This window comes from Hippocampus comes, unplaced genomic scaffold (genome assembly GCF_001891065.2).
Source record: "Hippocampus comes isolate QL1 unplaced genomic scaffold, H_comes_QL1_v1.1 scaffold674, whole genome shotgun sequence".
Classification (NCBI taxonomy): domain Eukaryota; kingdom Metazoa; phylum Chordata; class Actinopteri; order Syngnathiformes; family Syngnathidae; genus Hippocampus; species Hippocampus comes.
In genome coordinates, this window is record NW_017805878.1 from 867 (window position 1) to 18,882 (window position 18,016).

At 49.3% G+C, this 18,016-nt stretch overlaps 2 protein-coding genes and 1 long non-coding RNA gene across 3 annotated transcripts; all 3 read right to left on the reverse strand.

The window, feature by feature from the left end:
* Window positions 1-518: 518 nt before the first annotated feature.
* Window positions 519-8,779, reverse strand: LOC109527188 (bromodomain-containing protein 2-like). The gene is made up of 11 exons (XM_019888958.1): window positions 6,741-8,779; window positions 4,853-5,159; window positions 4,091-4,228; window positions 3,875-4,019; window positions 2,686-2,930; window positions 2,462-2,590; window positions 2,140-2,334; window positions 1,801-2,057; window positions 1,351-1,670; window positions 1,154-1,279; window positions 519-817 (listed from the first exon to the last, which is right to left on the reverse strand). Exons 1-11 carry the CDS (start codon window positions 6,770-6,772, stop codon window positions 690-692), a joined length of 2,022 nt encoding a protein of 673 aa, XP_019744517.1. The 5' UTR covers window positions 6,773-8,779; the 3' UTR covers window positions 519-689.
* A 2,001-nt stretch (window positions 8,780-10,780) lies between these two features.
* Window positions 10,781-11,351, reverse strand: LOC109527189 (uncharacterized). Its single transcript, XR_002170485.1, has 2 exons — window positions 11,098-11,351; window positions 10,781-11,051 (listed from the first exon to the last, which is right to left on the reverse strand). It is a non-coding gene; the product is annotated as an uncharacterized LOC109527189 (long non-coding RNA).
* Window positions 11,352-13,394: 2,043 nt separating this feature from the next.
* tap2a (transporter associated with antigen processing, subunit type a) lies at window positions 13,395-18,010 on the reverse strand. Its single transcript, XM_019888953.1, has 12 exons — window positions 17,855-18,010; window positions 17,718-17,781; window positions 17,394-17,518; window positions 16,963-17,093; window positions 16,633-16,834; window positions 16,249-16,450; window positions 16,013-16,141; window positions 15,563-15,751; window positions 14,444-14,617; window positions 14,059-14,218; window positions 13,680-13,816; window positions 13,395-13,540 (listed from the first exon to the last, which is right to left on the reverse strand). Exons 1-9 carry the CDS (start codon window positions 17,998-18,000, stop codon window positions 14,468-14,470), a joined length of 1,338 nt encoding a protein of 445 aa, XP_019744512.1. The 5' UTR covers window positions 18,001-18,010; the 3' UTR covers window positions 13,395-13,540; window positions 13,680-13,816; window positions 14,059-14,218; window positions 14,444-14,467.
* Window positions 18,011-18,016: the final 6 nt, after the last annotated feature.

Genomic DNA, 18,016 nt, shown 5'->3' on the forward strand with positions numbered 1-18,016 from the left:
GTCAACACCGATGTCCGCACTGCTTTCGTTTTTATTGGCAAATTGGTCACAAGAAGCAATCGAGTGTACAGAAACACTGGAAAAGAGAGGAAAACAAAACACTAGTAGGAAAAAATCAACTTCGACTTAATCAAATGTCACACAGGTGGAGCGCCACACCCACTTTCCAACGCCTGCGTCAAAACTGTGGAGAACTTCAGCAGGCTGCACGCACGCCCGGACACACACACACACACACGTTTGTCTTGAGCACTTCTGAAAAGCCGAGACGCACAAACAGTTGCGGGTTCCCACAAAGGGAATAAGTAAAATGCTTCTTTATAAAAGAAAGAGTTCTATAACTGTACAGAACATTTACACACACCGTCAAGACAGCGAGCACAGTAAAGAAGGGAAATCATGTCCAGAAGTATCACAGACTCTGGCTCTAGCACCCTTAACTCCCACCCGACACATGCAACGCATCTTTCCCCCGATGAAACTTCCCTCGCTCGGCCCAATTTCGACCCGTCCTAGACCCAGAATAAGCCCCCCCCATGCAGCCCAAAGAAGGTGCCATCTCTCGGTTGGGCCGGCCGTTCTGGTCCAGTCCGTTGGGGAGTGGCGCAACGAGAGGGCTCGTCAGGTAACCGCCCGCAAATAAAATAAAGGGGTTAAAACAAAAACACAATCTGAAAGTCTTCTGGCCCTCAGCCAGAGTCGGACTCGCTGGTGTCGGAGGATGATGAGGATGAGGAAGACGAGGAGGAGTCTGAGGAGGAGCTGCTGGCACTGAGGCGTGACGGCTGAGTGCTCGACTCTGCGGTCGGTTTCTCCACTACAGATTGAGGAAAAAAACACGAGGGTCATTGGCGAGAGGAATCTTCTTTTTGTGATCGCTAACAGGGAACTTATGTAGGCTCAAAACATTTTTGGCATAATCCTCAAACAACCAAATTTCAACAAGTTCAAGGTTTGTCCTTCTTTGTCGGGGAGAAAACTGACCATTGCCCGTTGAAACCTTTTGTATGGATGTTAAAACTCAAGGCAAAACAAAATGCTGATATTTGCGCTTAAACGATCCCCTTTGCATCCAACTTGCCTCAATAGTTAATTTCCCGCAGACATTTGGCAAGCCGCGGGACCACTCGCAGAAAGTACAAACACGACTTACACTTGGCTTTGGCGGGCTTCTTGCCAGAGTTGAGCTGCCCGCTGACATCAATCAGCCTTCTCTCGAGCTCCAGTTGTTTCTCCAATGCCAGCTCCTCCCGTGACTTTCCGGCGCTGTTCTTGATGGCTTTGAAGGGAAGGCACAGGTTAGATAACATACAAATAAGCCCCCCCCCCCCCCTCACAAGGCGTACTCACCGTAAGGCTTGCGCGGCTTCTTCCGCAGGCATGTCATGACATAGCGCTCCAGCTCTCGCAGCGTGGAAGGCTTGAGCGTCTCAAAGTCGATCTCGATCTCCTCCGGGTTGGTGTCTCGGAGGGACGGCTCTCGCGACTGGATGATGTAAACGACGCGGCCCAGCTTCTCGCCGGGCAGCTTGTTGATGTCCAGGCTGAGCTGCCGCTTCTCGTCGTATGACATGGGCGCGGTCTCTTCCTCCTCGTCAGAGTCGAAATGGTGCATGAGGGGCTCCGGGATGGCCGGCGGCACGCTGAACATCACGCCTCCCTTTTTGGACCTGCCACAGAAGAGAAAAGAGTGAAAGTCGGGTTGCCGAAAAATGAAGTCCTCAAAGGCCTCGTCGCGTTTTACAACCGCGTCACACAAACTCGCAGTACCAGCGCTGCCCGGCAGGTGTCAGCACTCACTTGCTCTTGTTGTTTTTCTTGCTCTGGCTCTTCTTGATTGGCATCAGGGTTCCCGCGGCCTTGTTGCTCTTAGTTTTGGGAGTTTTGGCAACTTTGGAGGGCTTGGTGGGCCTGATGGAGACCAGTTCTTCTTCCACCTTTGGGTGCTTCTCGCCTTTCCTCCTCTTCTTCTTCTTGTCCTTCTTCTCCTTCTTCTTCTTGGGTTTCAGGTTGGGGCCCTGAGAGAGCGCCGTGAGCTGCTCGTGGACGGCTTTCAGCTGGGAGGGCGGGAGGGGAGGCAAGCGAGTCAGAAAATGGCGGGCGACGCACATGGCGGGGCCTCGCTTTCACCGACGCTACCTGCTCCTGAAGCTCGGCCAGGCGGTTGGCTCGCTCCTCTTCGGAGTCCGAGCTGGGGCTGCTCTCGCTCTCGCTCTCCTCGCTGCTCAGCTCGCTCTCGGAAGACGACGAGGACGAGGAGGAGGAGGAAGACGAGGAGCTCGGGGGCGCCGGCTGCTCGTCGGGCATTTTGGCAAAGCAGAACTCAAAAACATCCTGAGGGAGGGTCCAATTGTCACCATTGGCCACCAGGGTCAGGTTACACACTTGAGCTGTCACTGTCTCCCATTACTCCCCCACCTTCAATGCAAGCTAGATGCGACAAATGAGACTTCCAGCTTACCTGAAGCTTACGAGCCATTGTCACCACATCGTGATCGGGGGGGTTGTACTTGTAACAGTTAGAGAACATCAGTCTGATGTCGGCCGAAAACTGCTGAGCCTCCGCATACTCTCTGCTGTCCATCTTCCTCTGCGCAGGCCACAAGACACATTCATGTTAGGAAATACGATAACTTTTTTTTTTTTTTTTTTACTCGACTAACTAGCGAGCACTTGCTGGTGTACCTTGATCGTGCTGAGGTCCATGGGCTGCTTGATGATTTCGTGGTAGTCGTGGAGCCCGAGCGAGGAGGCGTCAACGGGTTTGTAGAAGGGCCAGGCGTAGGCGGCGTGCTTCTTGGACAGGAGGTCCTTCAGGACGCCGCTGCAATAGCGCAGCTGGGGCGTCAGCTTGCTGCGACGCACCGGCGTGGGCAGGATGGAGTCGGGCAGGTCCTTCTTGGGGGGCTTGATGGGCCGCCCGCTAACTCCTCTCCTGAACCCTCCGGGCGCTTTGTTACCCATCATGACTTGCCCGTGATCCGCGTTGATGCCCATCGCCTGGTTGAGGGCCAGGCCCTGGTTGAGGCCCAGACCCTGACTGAGGCTCAAGCCCTGGCTCAGGGCCAGACCTTGGCCGAGGCTCAGGCCGGTGTCGTGCTCCACCCCGAGCGCTGTGAGGGTGAGCGCGGAGTCGTGCCCCCTGCCAAGGCCTAAGCCCATGCCACCCACGCTCATGGAGGTCATGAGGGGCATGGCCACCGTGGTCGGGGTGGTGGTGTCGGCTTTCCTCTTCACGCCTTTTTTCTGCCATTAAAAGAAATGAGAAGCGTGTCACGAGTCTGACTTTTTTTTTCTACTAACAACACAAAAAATTGTGCCTATCTCAACATTTTTATTTATTCTGCGAACCTTTCATGCATCATTTCTTGCATTAGAATACAAAAAAAAAAAAAAAAAATGCAGATTAGCTCTTCCCCATGGAGAGCCTCACCTTGGTAGTGGGCTGCGTGGGAGGGGGGCCGGTCATTGAGGGCTTCCGTGACTCAATATAAGGCACATTAGAATCAATACAACACGACACCGACGTGATGTTTAATTCGCATTAGCTTTAAGGGGGGAATCAGATCCGAGAGCAAAAACATCAGTCTTTTCAATCTGTGTTGTTGGGAACTCACCCGAACTTCCCCTGCCCCGCTTTCCCACTTTGATGGGTCTGCTGCGCGCAGGGGGCGGGCTCAGGTCCACCTCCTCGGGCGGCATCTGAGCCACCTTCTGTAGCTTTCACTCTTGTTCCGTGACTCAATACAAGGCACATTAGAATCAAGACAACACAGACGTGATATTTAATTAGCATTAGCTTTATGGGGGGAATCAGATCCGAGAGCAAAAACATCAGTCTTTTCAATCTGTGTTGTTGGGACCTCACCCGAACTTCCCCTGCCCCGCTTTCCCACTTTGATGGGTCTGCTGCGCGCAGGGGGGGGGCTCAGGTCCACCTCCTCGGGCGGCATCTGAGCCACCTTCTGTAGAAATGCTTTCTCCAGCGACTGGGCCATCAAGACGATGTCATCAGATGGCTGCGAGAGACGCACATTTGGTGGGTCGGCGATGGAAATCGTGCGACGCGGGCAAATGGCAACGCTCGTACCTTGTTGTAAATGTAGCAGTTGGTGAACATGGTGTTAAAGTCCTGCATGCATTCACTGGCACTGTAGTAGTAGTTGCTCTCGAGCCTCCTCTTGATGGTGCCCAAGTCCATTGGGATCTTGATGATCTTGTGATAGTCCTAGAGAAGCATCGTGCGTCAAGTTCCACATTCAGTTTTTGCAACAAAACCTCCCTTAGTTTTTTGTCACCGTTTAAAAAATACCAGTTAAAATTGTGTCGCAGGATTTAGGGGGGAACGAAAAAAAAAAAGCATTCAACATTTCTGAAGCTGAGTGAATAAAAAGAATACATTGAAATGAACACAATTTAATACACCAAGTGTATGATTTTTTTCCCAATTAATGCATGAAATAATATGACCTCTATCATGATGCAGGTGCTCGGCGAGCCAAGTTCAAGAAAGTTCCACATTCAGTTTTTGCAACAAAACCTCCCTTAGTTTTGTTACAGTTTAAAAAATACCAGTCAACATTGTGTCGCGGGATTTAGTGGGGAACAAAAAAAAAAAGCATTCAACATTTCAGAAGCTAAGTGAATAACAAAAAATACATTGAAATGAACACAATACACCAAGTGGAGGATTTTTTTCCAATTAATGCATGAAATAATATGACCTCTATCATGATGCAGGTGCTCGGCGGGCCAAGTTCAAGAATGGGGCTTGTAGATGAGCTTTGCCCACCCCCATTCCTAAGACCACCAACCGCTTGCCCTACTGGCCGCTGTTATGATGCATACTCACAGGCAGGTTGAGCTTGACGGCGTCCACCGGCTCGTGGAAAGGCCAAGCAAAGTGGTGGCGCCACAACGACTTCAGCAAAACCTTCTGCAGGAACTGCAGCTGGTTGGTCATCTTCCCCCGTCGCCCGGGGTCTTTCACCAGGGACTGTGTGGGGCCAGGGCCGGTCGTCTGGCTGTGCGGGGGCATCCCCGGGCTCTCAAATCCTTCGTAGAGCAGGGACGGTTTCCGGATCCTTTTCCCGGCCGCGCCGGAACTCTGCTCCAGGGCCGTGATCCCCATTAGGCCGACATCTAGCCCGCCATGGGAGCTGCGGAGAGCACAGTGCGGCATCTTAGCAAGGCTTTGCGGCAAGAAGGTATTTCGTACTCCATCTAAGTCTTTGCCTCACTCCGCCTTAAAACGCAAGTGGAACATGACATCACTCAAGAGAACAAATGGTGAGTCTACAAATCCCGTATTGCTGAGTAATTCTGACCAAACAGCACCCCCTACTTCGCCTTTCTTACATCGACACCGTTTACATCTGGAAACGGATGCACCTCTACCATGTAAAAGTCATGGCTGGAAAGTTTGACATTTCCAACAGAAAGCCTCAAGATCTTTGATGCACTACTCATTTATCAAGAGTTGGCTTTTTGCCCAGGTGGCAGTCATCTTGTCACAGGAAGTGCTGCTTTGACCTGCAACGTGCCCCCCCACCATTCTCTACTGCCTCCAGTGGCCGCTTTGAAAGTACAAGTAGCTGGGGGCATTTCAATCTGCCGTTATTGTGTTTATACATACACCTTTGTCAACAGCAGCATGCAATTACAGCAGCAATGTCATTCTGCATCACAGGGGGGTTGGGGGGGAGGCACTTTTGGGATTTTTAATCACGTGCCGTGTGGAATTTTTAGGGCTGGGTAGATGAGGGAAGCAGGGGATAGAATCTTTTAAAATACCTCAACATCTGGTAGTAGTCAGCAATTTTTGAATGAGAGCCTTTGGAAACATTTGACAGTTAATATGCTTTATTATGATTTTTTTTCTTCAAAGTACAACATGGAAGTAAACATATGTAAGCCCAAGTCATTTAGCTCATGGTCACAACAAAAAAAAAAATACCAGCTTTCTTTCTAACAAATAGACATTTTTCATCATGTCTCTGTAGATTCACAAGTCATGGTACTTTGCAAAGGTTAAATCGGGGGAACTGGACTCTTTGTTGAGTGCGTTTTTCTGGTTTCCTGAAAGCATACAAAAACGACTTGGTGACGACGCTATTTGACGAACCGAAGAAATATTGGTGCAAAATTAGGTAAAAGGGGAGAAATAAATCAAAGAATTTTACTCTTAATCTTAAGTGACAGTGGGCGCCGTAACCGGGGCAACAGATCTCACAAACCAGTCCGGTGGTGGTCAAGTAGCATCATTCACCACCACCGGGGCTACAATCAAAACAACCCGGCGAATTTGGAGAATAACGGGCGCTTTGGACGAGGGAACCCGATACGTCGTTACATCAATAATAATGCGTTAATTACGTTTCTCAGCGGCACATTGGGCTCACAGGAACGACGGGCGAATACAACAGGATTGCGGGGAGCTAATGCTAACGAACAAGGCTAGCGGCAGCGACGCGAATATGGCGCCGGCGTCACGCAAACCCCAACAGACATTTTACACATATTTTAGTCTCGCGTCATATACTCCGCGTCCGATGTCCGTCAAGAGTCAACATTTCCCGTGTGCGCGTCATTTTCTCCGGGGGAACCTTGCGGCACGCTCATACACGCAGAGCGGCCGGCAGAGTCCAACATCTCGTCTCAATAAAACGAAGATTCGTGACAACATTTTGTCAAATATCGCATCCGATGGAAAGCTGAGAGGCAAGTTTACCAGTAGATACCTGTCAATCAGCGGGTTTACGGCCATATCCATGAGGATGGATCCGGATTGCGTTTTGCTATATTCAATCCAGTATCCGGTTCTGTTCCGCTTCCTGCGTTTTTTTTTTTTTGCCCCTTTTCTTTACCGGCGCTCTCCAACTGCAACGTAAACTTCCTCTTCCTTCGTGGAAATGGCGCTCGTCTCCCTACGCCAGCTGCTTTATAAACCCACGAGTCACCCTATTGGCCACGCGTGCTGAAAACGTCCCCGCCCTCTGAGTTGCGATTGGCTCATTGCGTTGCAAGGCTACCTCACCACACCCCGAAACGGCCGGTTAAGCCTTTGAGGTGAAAAAAGGCTTAAAAGCACGTCCTTTCATGTAAAGAGAATCGCGCAAAACCGTGATTCACTCTTTGTGGCCTTTCTCACCCTAAATCGTGTTCTTTCCTTCTTCGTGATTACGAGCACGCAAGGACGTTGAAAGCGCCTCCGAACTTGAAGGTCTTACATTATGTCAACGTATGCAAAGCAAAGGCGGTGATTGGCCACTGCGTGCGTAACGCGGGCTTTCTGTGCGCGTTTTCTCAAGCCGATTGGTCGAGCCGCGGGACGACGCAGCCACCAGCCAGTTCAGGCTTCTCCCCACTTACCAGAAGATCAGCCGCAGAGGGGCGCCGGTCGCCATCTTAAAGCACGACGACGACGGTTTAAATTACTGAATTGTGCTCAGGGATCAGAATAAATTTCCCGAACGATATCTCTAAACACACACTACGTGTGACAAACGAACCGAAACGACACCGACGATCGTGGTTTGCCTTAACTGAAAGACACAAACGGACGGAATGACATAGAACATGACCCGCGTGGCCAACAAAGAATATATTATCGAAACGGTTACTCAAACGTGGCGACATCATAAAAGAAAAAAAGGTGGCGATCAAAATAGCTTTTATCATAAAGTTCAATGACTGCATGCCGGGCAACCGGAACAACAGGATGACGCAGCAGTTTAATCACCGGCTTAGAACTACTTGAATTGGAAATGGCTGCCAATTTCTTTTACGCCCGGTAAAACAATTCGCACTCTTGCTAAACGCGTTACGTCACCAATAGTACAACCTGGTAGCAAATAGCTAAAGTTAAATCTATCCGTAACATCACAAAACAATGCCTACATGCAAGAAAACTAAACCAAACGCCCCGACAACAAATTCGTCCAACGTGTCAATGGTTACCCAATCACATGCGCCCATCCCCCATTCCCCAAGGTTACAGACGACCAACAATGTCACTGAAACATGCTAATCAAACCACAATATGAATACACTACAAAAAAACGAAAGCAGTGTAGTGGTGCGGGATATTTTGTGATCAGAGTGAAATTTTGAGAGATAAGAGATGTCCAAAAAAGTATACCCCCCAAATCCTAAGGATTCAAATAAAGACAAATGCCGATTGGTAAATCCAAAAAATACGGCGAAACTTGTCTTGAAAACATCTTCTGGTCTTCCAACTCGATACTTTTTTTACGCAACATATTCCCTCCAACATGTCCGCCCTTCAACCATTCTTCGGGGAAGGGTGGGGGAGGGGAAATCACGTGACCAGATACACCCCGAATCCCAACAGTTGAGCCAAACTTGGAAACAATTGCTATGCAATTCAAATGACCCCATCCAACATGGGTCCCCGACGTGCTTATTTAAAGGGATGGGGTGAAGCGAAGAAAATCGTCCTCTTCGCGTCCCCCACGTGGAAATTCAGAAAATAATTCCTCTCAACAGTTTCGGGTTGAAACGCCAAAGTAATCCAAACAAAGAGCAGACTTCAATCGGGGCTAGTCTCTTGGTGATTGGCCAGCATTGGTCACGTGACAAGACGCGTTCTTTTTACCACTTTAATATCGATAATTTAACTCGTTGTCGTTTCTGCTAATCCCTCCTCGAAACAAGAGTCTGTAAAAGATCCAGTTTGTGCAGCAGAAGGTGTTAGTAGCGTCCAAATTGTCCCAAAAGATGACAGCTCACGAGCTCAGTCGTGTTGCGTATAGACAAAGCACTACGCATGCGCGCCCGTCACTGCAATGGAGGCCGGTGAGATGACGCAATCGTCTTGCTGTTTTTTTGAACCGTATCAACAAACGTGGAGTGAATGAGAACAATATTTTTCTCCCTTCTAATAATATAAGAAAACACGATATTTCGCTTTTGATTCTAGGCAATAGGAGTAGTACAATATGTGTCCTGTAAAGTTCTTATACCGTTTCTTGTTGTCACGTTGAAACCTCCCAACTGATAATAACTTAGATTCATAATACAGTACATCATTTAAGGGACTTGGGGATGATTAGGACATTGTTCTAAGTCAGCTGCTGTGTAAGTGTTTGGAATATTATAATTAGATTCATTTTACGACATTCGATTAAACAATTACTTTTTGCATGTGCTATTTACAAAAATAAGTTCACCAATTACTTCACGAAATAAAAAGTGACAAATAAATGAAGAAATAGATTTTATTAATACCACTGTCTCTTTTAAGTAGTATTACTGCGACCCGTCATTTCATTTTTTTTCCCCTGATGGTTTGAAACAACTTGATTAAGCACTTGTCTTTGTTGGCCATCGGAAAGTCTCAATTTCGATTTACAGTATCCTCAAATACAATTAGTGAGCATCTCGTTTGTATTCATGCTTTTTGATGGTTCATTGAACTCTTGTCTTTTCAAAATGTTGATTGAGCACTTGTCTTTGTTAGCCATCGGGAAAGTCCCAATTTCGATTTACAGTATCCTCAAATACAATTAGTGAGCATCTCGTTTGTATTCATGCTTTTTGATGGTTCATTGAACTCTTGTCTTTTCAAAATCTCCTGTTGTGAAAGAATCACTGCCTGAGTACCCACCACGTAGGCCCACGTGACGGCATGTAAAAGTGAGTTAGTTAATCATGATGGGTGGTATTTGGAGGGACACATTCTTTTGTCGGTGGTACCTTAAGTTTGAGAGCCACACTCTTTAAACAATGCGTGTCATTGTATCTTGATTTGATTTATTGCCCAGCCAGAGCTGTAATTCACTGACGAGCACCGTGTGCACAAGATTTGTTTAAATTCAGGTAGAGCAGGTCCAGTCTGCACCGGGCCACTTTGTATGGTTGGTGCGGGAGGTGGCCTAGAAGGAAAGGACGACGTCACGATCAGGCGCCTCTGACTCATCAGTCGTCTCTCTCTCTCTCTCTCTCTCTCTCTCTCTCTCTCTCCTTCTCTGACTCACCAGACTTTAGGATACAGTGAGCCATTTCCATGTGAATGGTATCGCAAACGACCTTTTCTATCACACTGGAAACCCTCAACGCAGGCCCAGGAGATCACTGAGATGGGATAAAATGACACGAGATGAACATGCTTTCTCATCCATCTGGCACCCTAAATCCTGTGAGGCTTGTGGTCTTGTACTTCCCTCATGTTTAAAGAAAGACGCTAAACACACCCTGATTCAACAGATCCAAAGGAGAGAAAAGAAGCTACCGATGACCTTCGGGGTGGCCATTAAAAAGCTTTTAATCTCGAAACCAGTCAATATCAGTTTGGTACATGCATCAATAGTGTTACGCAGACGCCCTCTAGCGGTACATAAAATCATCACTGCCCTTGAAGAGTTCAATTTACTGTTGAACTTTGATCGTGCATTCGAAAACCACTTTGTCTTTACATTCTCTTCTCTCGTGTTTTATTGAGTTTTTATGCGATACGATGCTAATTTTCTTTACTCGGGACGGATAACAAAAACAATTGTTTGGGGGGGTTTTGTTCCAATGAATAGAATTTCCGTTTACTTCAGTGGGAAAAATAAGTTTGACATGCAGGTCGATTGAGTTACAAACTTGGTCACGAATGACTGAGTGCTGAGTGCATGTTTAGAGGCATGTGCTCTTGGTTAAAAAAAACACCCAACACTGATAGTGCACTATATCAAAATTCTGCACCTAATGTGAAAACAATGAATTCGAAAGGGGGGAAATCTACACAAAAATGGCATTTTTTTTCAAATGACAGTTTCACCAGTAGATGTCGCTCATGGCCTATGAACCTCTCAAAAATGTCGCCATAGCCGTTGCATGTGTAAGTTAAGGGGTTCGTTGTTTCTGAAGGGATGGCGCTACTTTACGAACGGCAAAAGGAGAGATGTATTCCTTTGAATGCAGTTTTATTGAAAGGGAAAAAAAGACGTCTGCACCTCAGCACGTTCAAGAACACAACAATTTCTTCCGGCTACTAAAACACTTCCTGTTTCCTTCAGCCAATCAGACGCTCTCAAGGCCTCGTACTGAGACCGAGAGTTTTAAGTCATGTACGTGGAAAGAAATCGAAACAATTGAATGCCAGCAGGTTTCTGGTAGGACTGCCGGAAGGCCTCCTACTGAGACCGAGAGTTTTAAGTCATGTACGCGGAAAGAAATCGAAACAATTGAATGAACCACGGAAACCATTTTTTTTCTGACGATCGCCTTACCGAAGTGCATGTAAATGCGTCAAATCACATTATTGATGATTCCCAGTTATGGGATTGCTGTGGTCATGCAGCCGACGAAGTTGTTGTTGTCCATCCATTCAAATGTGTTGTCGGACATTTTTATTTTCTGGACATTATTGGTGATTCCCAGTTTTCATTTTCTGTTTTAGTCGTTAGTCAAATCATGAAATGTTATATCAGAATGAATGAAGATTTTACCGTTAAAGAAACCTCACATATGAGCCTTTGTAGTCGCGTGGCTTCTCTTTCCTTTTCTTGTTTAAACTTCATCTGCGATGACCAACTCAAATGTGACCCGAGAACGGAAATGTTTGGATCAAGCATCACTAGATGGCGCTCTCGAGTCATGCTTTTCCTACCTTCCTCGAGCGCGCCTGTGTTGGTGTTTGTGTATCACAATAATCCGGCCAAGTATATAGAACACACGGAATTTGTCTCCGGTAGTATAGGCTGACACTAGTATTGCCGTAACAAGCAACTGTGATGAACGAGGACATAATACGCAAGTATCGAAAGACTTTCGGTCATGTGCGAGTGCCATGAGCAGAGATCAGGTGGTCAGTGGTGCAATACAATAGTGTGACAGTTGTGCAGTTGCTGCAGATCATCCTTGCACCATTTTTTTTTTTTTTTTTGTGACCTGTAGCAGGAAAAGTAGTCCACCTTCAGGTGTGCAATTCAGTGTCTGGTGCTGTGAAATATTGCTCAATGACAATTGTTCAAGGATGTACAGATGCCACTCGCAACTGAGAGGGCGATGCCCGATTTTGAAACTCATGACCTCAAACCCCGAAGAAAGCCGGGATGGGCTCCAGCACGCCCCGCGGTCCTTGTGAGGAGAAGCAGATCCGAAAATGGATGGATGGATGGCCTCAAAGTTGCATCGTTGCTCCTCAAGCAGAACCAAAAACCAAGAACAAAAACAAAGGAAGCTAATCCGATGCGAGGCAAGCAAACGTGAAATGCGTCGACGACGGGACGCTTGCGTTGTGTCGCGTTTGCAACTGTGGATGATGACTTGAAGTCATTCATCAAGCTGCTGTTGTCGTGGCTCTCCGCCAGCTTTCATGACAACCCAACAAAAGGCAAAGTGAGCGTTTTATTGCAACCGTGCCCGAAAGCAAAAACATCCATCGATGGGCATTTTCCTTCCGTGCAAAAACTCTTACAGTCCAGACAGGGGGTAGACAAATGTACCCTAGATGAAAAATGAAATCGTTCAGATTATTACACCGAATCATGTTGCAATTACTGACAGTAGATAAAATAGTCTCGTTTTTCTCATCTTGTTCGAGGATCTTTTTCATGACGAGTCACGCAAGATAATTGAACATGTCTGCTTTTCACGGTATTAATATTTTTAGTTGCTCATTTACACAAAATGACCGTTAAATCGTGTCTTTAAATTCTGAATATATCATGTCCTCGTGAGGATAAAGCGGTTCAAATAATGGATGGGTGGATGACATCTCGGACCCGAAATGTCACTGGAGGGAGTAAACAGGGCGGTCAAGCCTTTCAAGCCTCAAATGGACCCACGCCTCCGCTTTCATGCGAGGTCCCTCCGAAAGGGTGCGCCACACCCACTTGCTTAGATAAAACGAAAGTAAACAGAAAGCAGGGACTTTCCAGTCGGCCATTTTGCATCGCAGCTCTCAGTCCTGACATGGCGGCAGTCTCTTCCGTGCCATTTCCTCATTGCAGCCTGACTGCTGCTGCTATCTGGCGAATGTCTCTTGTGCAGGGGCAAGAAACGGGTGGTGCTTGAAGAAGGAAGGGAAACAAGGATTGGACATCAGATCGGATGAGACCCAAGATAAAACACAGAAAAATCGAGGGCCGGCACGGCACGCTGGCCCTCCGAGGAGGAATTTGGACGTGACATCCGGTTGCTTGGGAAGGAAGATTGGGTTGACGTGGCAGCAGGCGGAAGCTCGAACGTGATTGGGCCCAAATCTTCTCATCCTGAAAGACTTTCAGCGGAGAGAGACGACGAAATGAAGAGAATCGAGCGTTGGGGAATCGGCGAATGCCGTTTTCATGGATCGAATGCAGGACTCCAATTCAGGTTGCGAATGGGCCGGTCAGCGCTTCTGATCGTCCCGCCCCCCTGCCATTTTATAGTAGATTCCCTTCTGGTCCATCAGCTGGCGGTGGGTTCCTCGCTCCCGAACGCCACCGCCGCCGATCACCGCAATCTGGTCGATCGTCTCGGGCCTCTTCAACCTGTGAGTGATCAGCAGCACGCTTCGCTCAGAACGCCTCAACAGACCCTGCAGGACCTGTGCCGGGTGGGACAAACGGAGAACGTCTTGAGTCACATTTTTACGTTGAGGTCGCGTTAAGCGTCGTATGATGAGTTTGAGCTGGAGCTGGGGGCTGCGAGGTCCTCTCGCTATTCGAGCCCCGTCGGACTGGCACCTTGCGTTCGCTGGGCTCATCCAGGGAGCTGGTGACTTCGTCCAGGATGAGGACCCGCGGCCGTCTGACCAGCGCTCGGGCGATGGCCACGCGTTGCCGCTCGCTCTTGGACAGCAGGCCGCCCCCCTCACCGACCTCTGACAGACAATCACATCAGCGCGGCGCTCTTCTTCTCACCCGGACGCGCTCATCGGCAGAATCTCAAGTTCTGGCCCGTCCGATTTTAATGACGCAAGCCAAATCAAGCACGCCCTGTGCCCGCACGAAATGGTAACAACGGAGTTCACGTCGAGCCTCGGGCACGCCGAGGTGAGTTTTAGCAAGCCCCAAGTCTCCGAATCGGCGACGGCCCACGAGGCGGAAGTCCGTTTGCGCTCACCCGTGTCGTAGCCCTTCTCCAGCCGTGAGATGAAGTCGTGAGCGTTGGCCTGCCGCGCCGCTTCCTGGATGGCGTCCAGGGAGCAGTCCTCCAAGCCGTAGGCGATGTTGTGCCTGACGGAACCGTGGAAGAGGACCGGCTCTTGGCTGACCACCGCAATCTGCGTCAAAGCACGGCGCGAGACGGTCGTTTGGATAGTGATTGGGAAATGCGATGTTGGAGCGTGACGTTTGCCCTCGCCTCACGTGTGGAAGCTCGCTCGTAGCATATCGCGATCAAAAATAAATACATCAATCATACAATCATCCAAATCCCCAAACGTACGTTTACAGCCATACTGGTCAGCGACCCCACGAAAACGGCGGCTTAGGTTTTGGGCTTTCACCTTCTCGCTGAGATAGCGGCCGTCTTACGATCCCAGCTCGGCTTGGTCCAGCAGGATTTCTCCGTCCTGCAGCTCGTACAAGCGTTTGAGCAGAGTGACGCAGGTGCTCTTTCCCTCTCCAGACACACCGACCAGCGCCGTCGTCTGACCCGCCGGCAGCTCCAAAGAGAAGTCCTAATGACACATTGGATTGGATGCGCTTTAAGAGGAAGGACTCGCAGGAGGCAAATGCGCTCTCCCAATGGATGTCTCTGTCAGGTGGTGGTGGTGGTGGTGGTGTTGTTTTTGTTGCCTGGGACAGTTGCACCTTTCGGCAGACATTTATCTCGCCTGGTGGCAAAACGGCTCGCTGGTGGCAACTCTTTCCATGGAGTGAGACGGTCTCTGGCGGAGAGATGTCAGGATACGGTTCTAAGCAGACGCTAAGTGATGACGTAAAGATCCGCCTCAATTTGGAGAGGACCGTTCTTGTTTGACATCGACTTCTTTCAAAGGAGTGGTTCTCTGCCCAGAATTTGGACCCGAAGAGGCTCCCTTCTCTGCTTCGCTCAGTTTGCTTCTCGGGAATTTGTTCTTGAGGTTGATCAGCTTTGTTTCTGAGGGTGTTGCTGCGGTTTGATCGGCATCAGTTTTGAGAAGATCCTGCCGAGTTTCTCTTCGGAACCGGTCACATAAAGGAGCGCCGTCTCGCGCCTCCGTTTCTCTCGTCAGGATCGGCGTCGTGGCCCTTCTTCTCCTGGCAGATTGGACAAAGACACTCGGGTAGGCAGGGCCTTCTTTCTTGATGCCCGTCTGCTCCTTCTGTCGCTGGTTGGTTGGCGGTCGAGGACGTTGTCTGAGTTTTGCCACCGGGCAGGTGAATGGCGGGTTGCGATGCAAAATGCTCGTTCACCAGCCGCGCCTGGCAACAACATCAACAACCACCACCACCACCACCACTACGGCCAGGAGACACACCACCAGACCTAAATGGGGAGACTCCACACCTAAAATGAGGAATCGCGATTACAGTTCAAACATCTTCAACAGTCCACTTTTAGTGGGTTACCATGGCCCGAAGGGGCCTCGCAATCTCCACGCACACAAGAACAGGGACCTCGACTTGACTGCGACTCCCACCTGCAGCACTGTTACGTCGGGGTGTGCCGGGTAGGCAAAGTTGACATGGCGGAAGATGACGTGTCCGGCAAGCGACTCGGGTGCGAGTTTCCCATCCGTCCTGATCCGAGGCCGTCGATCCAGAACCTCGAAGACTTTCCCGGCGGCACCCACCGAGTTCAACATGTTGCCGCTGATGTGGATCAGTGTCTGGGAAGAGACATTTCCCAACATGACGAGTACCGACGTGCCTACTTTGACCCACAGCGCCTCGGCAACTCTGCTGAACCCTGACTTGGGGAGACGGCGGCTTTTTGTGGCGATACGCCCACATCAGATGGCATTTCCGAAGCTCAAACAGGGGGGGAAGGAACCGCTCTCGTATGCGGAGGCGTGCACTTTTACGGACCCCGGCGGATCACCGGTTTGAAAAGCACTGCGTTAGAAACCAGAGCTTTTCAGCGCCGTTACCCTGATGTTGTGTCCGATGTCTGACTGGTAGAGGATGAAGGAGACCAGGTTCCCGGTGGTCATCTGACCCCTTTGGATGAACAGCCTGCCATACCACAGCATCAGCACATGAACGGCCAAGCCTATCAGCTACACACACAAACAGACACACAAAACTATTATTATTATTATTATTATTGGCAGAAATTGACGCCCCCAAATCCAATGTTGCCAAAATAGTTTTACCAGCATCTTACCCGTTGCGCCAACAGGGATATGAACCTGACAGTTTCCCGCCGGGTCTTGACCCTGTGCGTGTCCATCAGCCGGTCGTCATAGTGACGGGCCTCGTGTTTCTCAGCGTTGAAGCTCCGCACCGTCCGAACGGCCAAGATGATCTCGTTAGCCGTCTCGTTTGCCGCCGTCATGGAGTCATGCACGGCCTGCGTCAACCGCTGCAAACGCAAGGCTGCGTCATTAGTGGGGGTGGGCGAGTCATCGATTTGGGGTGGGCTTTATTTGAAGATCACTCGACCAGCAATCTCATTAGAATGACCGAAATCCATCCATTTGACTGGACTGAACAGTGAGCGGAGCTAGCGACAATCAATGTACATAATTGGTCTGTCAGCTTTACCCGGTGCTTTTTGTTGGAGATGGTCTGGATGAAGCCCGTGACGGGGACCTCCAAGAGCACTAAACATGTTAGCATCCATGAGAGGTTCACCATGAGGGCCAGTGTGTACACCGTCTGGATTAGCGTCCTCAGCAGAACGTTGATGTTCAGACAAACTGTTTCAGCCATCAGGGGGATGTCTTTGGAAAGCAAGGAGGTGAGTTCACCTGCGGCCGGAAAAAAAAATTATACATATATTTTTTTGGGGGGGGGCACTACATCACACTGGTGAGGAGTCAGAGACATGACCGCTTGTTTGCTGTGCACTATTTTTGTAACGCGCTCTCTGCCTTACCTGTCTTTACGGTGTCGAAAAACGCCATCTCCTGGTTGGTCTGAACACGAAAGAGCTTCGCCTTCACTCTGCACTTGAAGGAGTTAATGGCCCACATGAGAAGACCCCCTCGGCTGCCGGCGCCCACCGCGCTGCGCAAACAAAAACAAGATGGGCGGTCACTTTACCAGAAGTTCTCGAACTTGGGTTGTCAGAAGGGTCTGCAAATGATTCGTGATTAACGTTTACCTACATAATGGGCAGAGGAAAAAAAACCACAATAAACCACCAACTTCTCACGAAAAAACACAGGAATTACTTTTTTTTTCTTGAAAATGGGCAGCTTTTTCATTCCCACAGGCATTTACGGGTGCACATGGTAATTATGTTTCATCGGCCCCTGGATTATGCAGGGCTCTGACGTTTTGGGGGGTCAGGAGATTTCTTCTCACCTTCCCACTGAGAACACGCCCATGAGAAGCAATGCTGACAAGAAGTCATCTGGCACGAAATCCTCACGCAGGTTGTCAATTACCTTGCCCGTGTAATACCGGATCCGGATCTCACCTGAGACACGCACACAAGAATAAATTCCCTCAACGGGCAGTGGAGTTCTCGACATTTCCTTTAATTCTGTTTTATTTGGAGTAAATTACCCCATGACTTGTAAATCACGGGGACGACAGTATACTCCTGATACAGCCAAACACACACACACACCCCTCCCCGCATTCATTTCCTTCATCCTCATCGCGAAACTGTGTAACTTACAGATTGCAGCCAGGGTGAGAAAGCAAATCCCTCCGAGCAGCAGAACCAAGTCCGGCCTGTACATCGAAACTGTAACTTACAGACTGCAGCCAGGGTTAGAAAGCAAAACCCTCCGAGCAGCAGAACCAAGTCCGGCCTGTACAGCACCCTCATAAACAAAACTCGCGGCTTTTGTCGCTTCTCTCTCCGGCCACTCAGAGAGTCTGGCACGCCAACTTCCCACAGCGAGGCAGCGGCCAGCGAGGCTCCGGCGCACATGATCCAGCAGCGCGAGACCCCCGCCGCCATCGACGCGCCGCACGGG